General features: G+C 49.1%; 1 protein-coding gene across 1 annotated transcript in view; it reads left to right on the top strand.

Annotated features, from left to right (window-relative positions):
* The window catches only part of LOC135827432 (uncharacterized), a gene marked incomplete at its 3' end in the record, with an annotated part of 42,318 nt that extends 38,693 nt beyond the window's left edge, over positions 1 to 3,625 (top strand). Inside the window, 4 exon segments of the mRNA XM_065339931.1 lie at positions 1,365 to 1,436; positions 2,231 to 2,343; positions 3,024 to 3,131; positions 3,509 to 3,625. Of these exon segments, the coding sequence (XP_065196003.1) occupies positions 1,365 to 1,436; positions 2,231 to 2,343; positions 3,024 to 3,131; positions 3,509 to 3,625 (410 nt within the window).
* Positions 3,626 to 7,490: the final 3,865 nt, after the last annotated feature.

The following is a 7,490-nucleotide window of genomic DNA, read 5'->3' as shown; positions in this document are numbered from 1 at the left end:
ATGCATTTGTATGCACATGTGTATTTACACGTGTATCTGCATGATTGTGTATAGCCTAGTTCACATTCGACGGGGCGCGACGGGACATGACGTAAGGATCGACGGGAAGCGACGGGACAGTCTGACTGCGTCCAATGTGAACGCCCGGAAGGGGAACGCAACCGTACTGCCGTACGGATCGGGAAGCGACGGGAAGAGTTGGATCGATCCAACTTTTCATACCGTAGACGGGCGTAGACGGGGACGCAAGCGTACAAAACAGCTGCATTTTGAGTGTGAACAGGAGACGGTGTCGTGCGCCGACTGCTCCCGATTCGTACTTGGAAATTTTTAGCATTTCGAACACTGCGCTTCCCATGATAACTAGCAGAATGGCTAACACGATTTGAGTTGAAGTTTAGCAAGATAAGGTCTGATGTCACTTATAGTGTTTAGGGATAGTTCAGGAGCGTGACAGACGAACTGTTTTATCATTTCCTGGAGCTATTATTTGAATGGCACACCTTTCAAAGCTACTTTTTTTGGTGTTCATAAAAAACTGGTATTGTGAACTTGATTCCGCTTCATTCAAGGAGAGATAATTGAAAAGAAGTCGCAAAAACAAGAAATTTGGTCCGAAAGTCACTCTGTCACGGACCGTGCCTTATGACTGTCGCCGTTCGCTGTTGAACGATGCAACGACTGCAGCATGTCGTGTCATACAAATCGTACACGATTTTACAGCTCACCCAGCCTTCCCGACAGGCTCTTACGTCCCGTACCGTCAGCGTTCTGTCAAATGTGAATTAGGCTTGAGTTCATGTGTAAGTGTATGTGTATGTGCAAGTGCATGTGTGTATGTGTATGTGTATGTGTAACTGCTATGTGTATGTGTATGTGTATGTGTATGTGTATGTGCAAATACATGTACCGTAAAGTACCGCCAGAGCGCCCCACCATCTCATCCTTTCGTGGTCGTATTGTGGAGGTGGTCTGCTGTCTGTAGGTCATACGACCTGAACCTTGTACACATATTGCACGTTTTGCAGTCAATCCGCACCTTCAAGCGGACACAAGCTCCACACAAAAACCTGCCAAGTGTGACCTTAGTACACTAAGATTGTCACATTGTACACACTTCGTTGCACTCTGCCATACGATTTTCCTTTCTCTGGCTGTAAATTCAAGGTGGGGCGCTCTCGCGAGCCGGGGCGCTGTGGCGGTACTTTACGCTATATGTGTATGTGTAACTGCTATGTGTATGTGCATGTGTGTGTGTATGTGCATGTGCATGTGTGTGTGTATGTGCATGTGCATGTGTGTGTATGTGTATGTGCATGTGCATGTGTATGTGCAAATACATGTATATGTGTATGTATCTACAGTGACCTGGAGCAGAACGCATTGGCAACCATTCTACCTGGAACATTCGACAACCTTCCTGAGCTCGAGACGGCGTGAGTTTTCTTCTAGGTATTCTGGATACACAAATCTGGAGTGTTCAGTGAAATTATCGTCTTTTTTCGTCTTTGTTTCCTTTTGAACAATCCGCATTGGAGAAGTAGATAGAATCTGACAAGGGAATGACACTGAAAGTTTGATTAATTATCGGGATCATGATTAGTCATCGGAGGACCATGATTAGTCATTGGAAGTTCATGATTAGTCATTGGATGATCATGATTAGTCATTGGAGGATCATGATAAGTCATTTCAGGGATCATGATTAGTCTTTTGAGGATCATGATTAGTCACTGGAGGATCATGATTAATCATCTTTTAGGTGATAAGTCCTCTTTTACGGGCAAACAGAATACAATTGACAGTGGCATGGCGAATGATTAGAACACAACACCAAAAAATGAAAACAATTGTATGTGTGAAAAGAAACGCAAAAAACGAGAAAAAAAAGAAAGAAGAAAAAACCAGGAAAATACAAGGGCACTGTCCTGCCCACCATCATCTCCAAAACCTCACAGCCGGCCCTCCGAGATTGCCAACTCTCGCAATGCATTCACAGGACGGTGATATGACGATCATCATTTAAGGATCATGATTGGTCACTGGGGGATCATGATTGGTCACTGGGGGATCATAATTAGTCACCGGGTGACCGAAGCAGTTGTTGCTGATGTACATGTATGCACAATGGCACTTGCCAGGGCTGCTGTCGATGATTTCTACAGTTCATATTGTGATGAGTTTTGAGTTGTCTGTATTTTGTGTTGTGTGTTGGTGTGGCTCTTGGCAGATTGCTTCAATCCAATGATCTCAACAGGAATAACCGCCTCTGCTCCATCGCATCCCTGATCAAGAATGAAAAAATATCCGTTGGGAAGGGCCTGAATGATTTCATTAAACAAAGTACGGGCTGTTGAGGCGCTTTTCCTGTCCTGATGTCTCTCTCTCTCTCTCTTTCTTTCTTTCTGTGTGTGTGTGTCTCTCTCTATCTATCTATCTCTCTCTCTCTCTATCTCTCTCTCTCTCTCTCTCTCTCTCTCTCTCTCTCTCTCTCTCTCTCAACTTACTTATCTCTCTATCTCTCTCTATCTCTCTCTATCTCTCTCTCTCTCTCTCTCTCTCTCTCTCTCTCTCTCTCTCTCTCTCTCTCTTTCTCTCAAGAAAATCTAAGCTGGGATGTGTCTTCCACCGGACACATTTCAAGAAATTTCCACAAAAAAATAGTTGAAAGAGCTTTGTTGGGGATGAATTGATGGTCATGCAACAGCCACAGGCTGGAAAATGGTAGTGCAACTGTCTTTTGCTCCATTACTGGCAATAATCGTTCTCCCCATTTCTACTCACATGTGCATGCTTTCTAACTTTCTAAGCAATGTGTGGGTGTTTTTGTGTGTTTGTGTGTGCGCGCGAGCGTGTGTGTGTGTGTGCGCGCGAGCGTGTGTGTGTGTGCGCGCGAGCGTGTGTGTGCATGCACATGCATGCATGCATGAACACATGTGTGTACATATGTGTGCGTGTGTGTGTATGTGTGTGTGTGTGTTTGTGTGTGTGTGTGTGTTTATTGTGTGTGTGTGTGTATCCAGATAAGATAGGATCTTGTAATGCCCCGTGCACCTCGGTCAGCTCTCGCTTGGTATGCCCTGGCGGTGCTGGAAGCTGTTCTGGAACAGTCGGTAACCCAGTCTGCTCTGGTGAGGTTTGCAGAGCACTTTTCTGTCTTTTCTGGACATCACTTCCTACCTGCAATTATTGATGTTGAATTCTTTATTCTCACGATGGCACCATCGCCAATAAGAGATCAGTTTATGAGAAGGTGAGATGCTGTGGGTGGGGCTGTGTTGCTGTTGCTGTTGTTTCAAATCTTTATTCTCACGTTGTTGTTGTTGTTGTTGTTGTTGTTGTTGTTGTTGTTGTTGTTGTTGTTGTCGTTGTCGTTGTCGTTGTTGTCGTTGTTGTTGTCGTTGTTGTCGTTGTTGTTGTTGTTGTCGTTGTTGTCGTTGTTGTCGTTGTTGTCGTTGTTGTCGTTGTCGTTGTGTGTTGTGTGTTGTGTGTTCTTATTGTTGTACAGATGTTGACGAGTGTAGTGATGGTACCCATATGTGCACTAAGAATGGGAAATGTGTCAATACCGCCAGCGGATACAGTTGCGAGTGTGAAAGACACTTTTACGGCGACACGTGCACCTGTGAGGTTTTGTTCAGTTTGCTCTGGGTCCACTTGGGTTCTCTTGCCTCCCCCTGCCCCCCCCCCCCCCCCCCCCACACACACACACCTCTTTTGTGCTGTGGTGGCCCGCACTGGCAATGTTGACGTGTTCAGTAGCGGCCAGAGTACATAAGCCCCCGAGAGTGTGCAACTCCTGACACCCTTTCTATGGGGTTCGCCGACGGCGAAAACTCACATCACGTGGTGTAGTGTCCCAGTTGTACGTTTCCATCCCGTTTTTAGTGAGCAGCGGAGTAATAAAAAAAGCACTCTCTGACGGAAACTCACTGCGCGTATGCAAAGCCCATGATCATAGCAGATATTCGGACTGCGTGGTGCGCACACTCTATCCTTCGTTTGTACGTAGTACAAAACGTACCTGGGACAAGCTTTTTTTGCCGTCGGAGACCCGACATGCAGAGTTGCACACTCCTGAGGGGTTATATACTCCTGGTAGTGATGTACGCGTATGAGTGAGTGTGTGCGGATGTGTGCGCATGTGTGCGCAACAAGTGGAGTGCAGGGTGGACAGAGAACTCTTGATTTATCTCCCCCCCCCCCCTCCCCTTGCCCTTGGTTCCCTTGCATTCGTTACCACCACCCTCTCTGTCCTGGGTTGCCTTGGATTATTTTGTCCCCCCCCCCCCCCTATTTCCCTGGGTTCTCTTGGATTATTTTGTCCCCCCCCCCCCTATTTTTTTTCTTTACAAAAAACCACACACCATTTGATGGCACAAAGAAGCAAGGCAGCGATGAGACATATGGAATGGCAGGAGTGGGGGAGAGGCAGGGGCAGCTTGACCGACCATAGGGTCTCGGCTTCATTGCAACCCAAGCGCTCCACAAAAACAAAAGATTACAGAAAATACGCAGGGGGGGGGGGGTAGATAACTGGGGATTACGGGGAAAAGTATGCACAATAAAAAGTTATCAGAGAGTCAACGAAGTGAATGGAGGAGGGAACAGAGTTAGAGCTTTTTTCGTCTATTTTCTTTGATTCATAGCCTGTCCGTTGCCCACTCCCAGCGGGTAAGGCGCAGGTGGGCGTTGACCTTTTCTTTGAACGTCTGCAGTCCTTTCCTTGTTGGCTGGTTCAGCAGAACGCACTGCGGGAGCTGGTTCCAGACCTCCACAACAGCGTCAGGGAAGAACCGAAGGACATCATTCCGTGCTCTGGGCGGAAGAGTGGAAGTGAGCTGAAACTGGTGTGAGGGATGCTTTTGTGTGCGTCGGCTATGGCGTGATGTGTTGGTCGCTCGGGGTGGAAGAAGGGTGAGAAGCATGTCTGGGCCAGTTGAAAAGTGGAGCTTGTACAGAAAGCAGAGTGCTCCGACCATTCTGCGGATGTCCAAGCTAGGGAGGTAGGCTCCGTCACCGATTAGGTGAAGGCCACGGCGTTGGATGGCAGTGAGGCGAGCCAGAGTGGTGGGTGCAGCACTCATCCACACGAGCATGCCGTACTCCAAAACAGGGCGGACAAAGCCCTTGTAGATCACTCCACGGCACCTGGAGTCCAGCACTCGCGAGGCTTTCCGGAGGAAGCCGAGACGCTGCGAGCCTCGAATAGCCAATTGCCTGATATGAGCTGTGAAGGACAGGTGTTGGTCAAACAGCACACCCAGCAGCTTCAGCTGGTCGACTTCCGGAACAACTGTGCCCTGGAATACAATCGGTGGGACGACGACTGTGTTGCGATGGTGAGAAATCAGGAGAGACTGAGACTTTGTAGGTTCAAACCTCATGTGCCAGGCCATTCCCCAGTCTGCCAGCGCATTTACAGCAAGCTGGAGTGTGGTAACATCTTCGGGTACGGCAGTATTGGTCGATATGCACTTGTACAACGTGGTGTCATCAGCATATGCAGCAAGCTGGGCCCCAGCAGGTAGATGATCCTCAGCATCATTCGTATAGAGAAGGAATAAAGTCGGGCCCAAGATGCTACCCTGGGGGACGCCTGACATGATGGGGTAAGCAGAGGAGGACTGTCCGCTCACTACAGCCTGGAGCATGCGGTTGGTGAGGTAGCTTCTGAGCCAGGCGAGAAGATGTCCCTGGAGCCCATACCGCTCAGCTTTATACAGGACACCCGGGTGCGACACTTTGTCGAACGCCCCTGCAATATCCACTGCCAGGACGCGCACAAGTCCTCCACTGTTGGCAACTCGGCTCCATTCGTGTTGAAGAGCTAGGAGGAGGTCGGTTGCGCCAAGTCCAGAGCGGAAGCCAAATTGGCGAGCAGAGAGAATAGAGTTGCTGTCGAGAAAGTTTGTGATGCTCCGGTTGATTATGGTTTCCATACATTTGGAGATAATGGAGAGAAGGGATATTGGACGGTAATTCTTCACACACGATCTTGAGCCCTTCTTGTGGACCGGGACAACGTTTGCCACCTTCCAGGCAGATGGCTGGTGGCCTTGTCGGAAGCAGAGAGAGAACAGATGAACGAGCGGGCGTGCAAGAGAATCTGCACAAATCTTAAGCACCCGAGAGGGGACAGAGTCAGGGCCAGTTGCTTTTGACGGGTTGATGGCTTTAAGCACACGCCTCACAGTAGATTGGCGAAAGTGCACTGTTGTTATTCTGTGTAGTGAACGCTGCTTGACATCGGGAAAGGCGGTAGCAACATCACTGAAGTCAGTCTCTAGACTGCATTTTCAGCAAAGTAGCTTCCAATAATCTCGGCTTTGTCGCGATTCTGTGTGTTCTCTGGGTTCTCTTGGATTATTTTGTCCCCTCCCCCCTATTTCCCTGGGTTCTCTTGGATTATTTTCTCCCCCCCCCCCCCCTATTTCCCTGGGTTCTCTTGGATTATTTCCCCCCCCCCCCCCTATTTCCCTGGGTTCTCTTGGATTATTTTGTCCCCCCCCCCCCTATTTCCCTGGGTTCTCTTGGATTATTTTGTCCCCCCCCCCCCTATTTCCCTGGATTCTCTTGGATTATTTTGTCCCCCCCCCCTAATTCTCTGGGTTCTCTTGGATTATTTTGCCCCCCCCCCTATTTCTCTGGGTTCTCTTGGATTCTTTTGCCCCCCCCCCCCTATTTCTCTGGGTTCTCTTGGATTCTTTTGCCCCCCCCCCTATTTCCCTGGGTTCTCTTGGATTCTTTTGCCCCCCCCCCCCTATTTCTCTGGGTTCTCTTGGATTCTTTTGCCCCCCCCCCTATTTCTCTGGGTTCTCTTGGATTCTTTGCCCCCCCCCCTATTTCCCTGGGTTCTCTTGGATTCTCTTGCCCCCCCCCCCTATTTCTCTGGGTTCTCTTGGATTCTTTTGCCCCCCCCCCTATTTCTCTGGGTTCTCTTGGATTCTTTTGCCCCCCCCCATTTCCCTGGGTTCTCTTGGATTATTTTGCCCCTCCCGTCCTTCGCTTGATCCTCTTGGTTTCTTGCGCATGACTATATCTTCTTTTAGCGCCACTCTCACGTGTATTCTGAGACAAAAGAAGTTGAGAGGTGCTGAGAGGCACATGGCTGCTTTGACACATGCACTGTGTGTGTGTGTGTGTGTGTGTGTGTGTGTGTGTGTGTGTGCTTGTGTGTGTGTGTGTGTGTGTGTGTGTGTGTGTGTGTGTGTGTGTGTGTGTGTGTGTGTGTGGTGTGTGTGTGTGTGTGTGTGTGGTGTGTGTGTGTGTGTGTGGATGAGGGGAGGGGAGGGGGGGGGGGGGTGCATGCGTGTCTTGGGTGTGTGTGCGTGTGTGTGGGGCGGGGGAGGGACGTGATCACTTTGAAGTGGTTCTGGTTACCGCGATGAACATGTCGGCTGCAATCATGTGCTGTGTTTTGTACAAGGGTCAGAAGACGATAAAACATTGCTGATGCCTGACTATGTGTTTCCCTTGCCATCTCCATA

Source organism: Sycon ciliatum, chromosome 11, assembly GCF_964019385.1.
Source record: "Sycon ciliatum chromosome 11, ocSycCili1.1, whole genome shotgun sequence".
NCBI classification, from domain to species: domain Eukaryota; kingdom Metazoa; phylum Porifera; class Calcarea; order Leucosolenida; family Sycettidae; genus Sycon; species Sycon ciliatum.
Note: the sequence above shows the minus strand (reverse complement) of the source record. Positions and strands in the feature narration are given on the sequence as shown.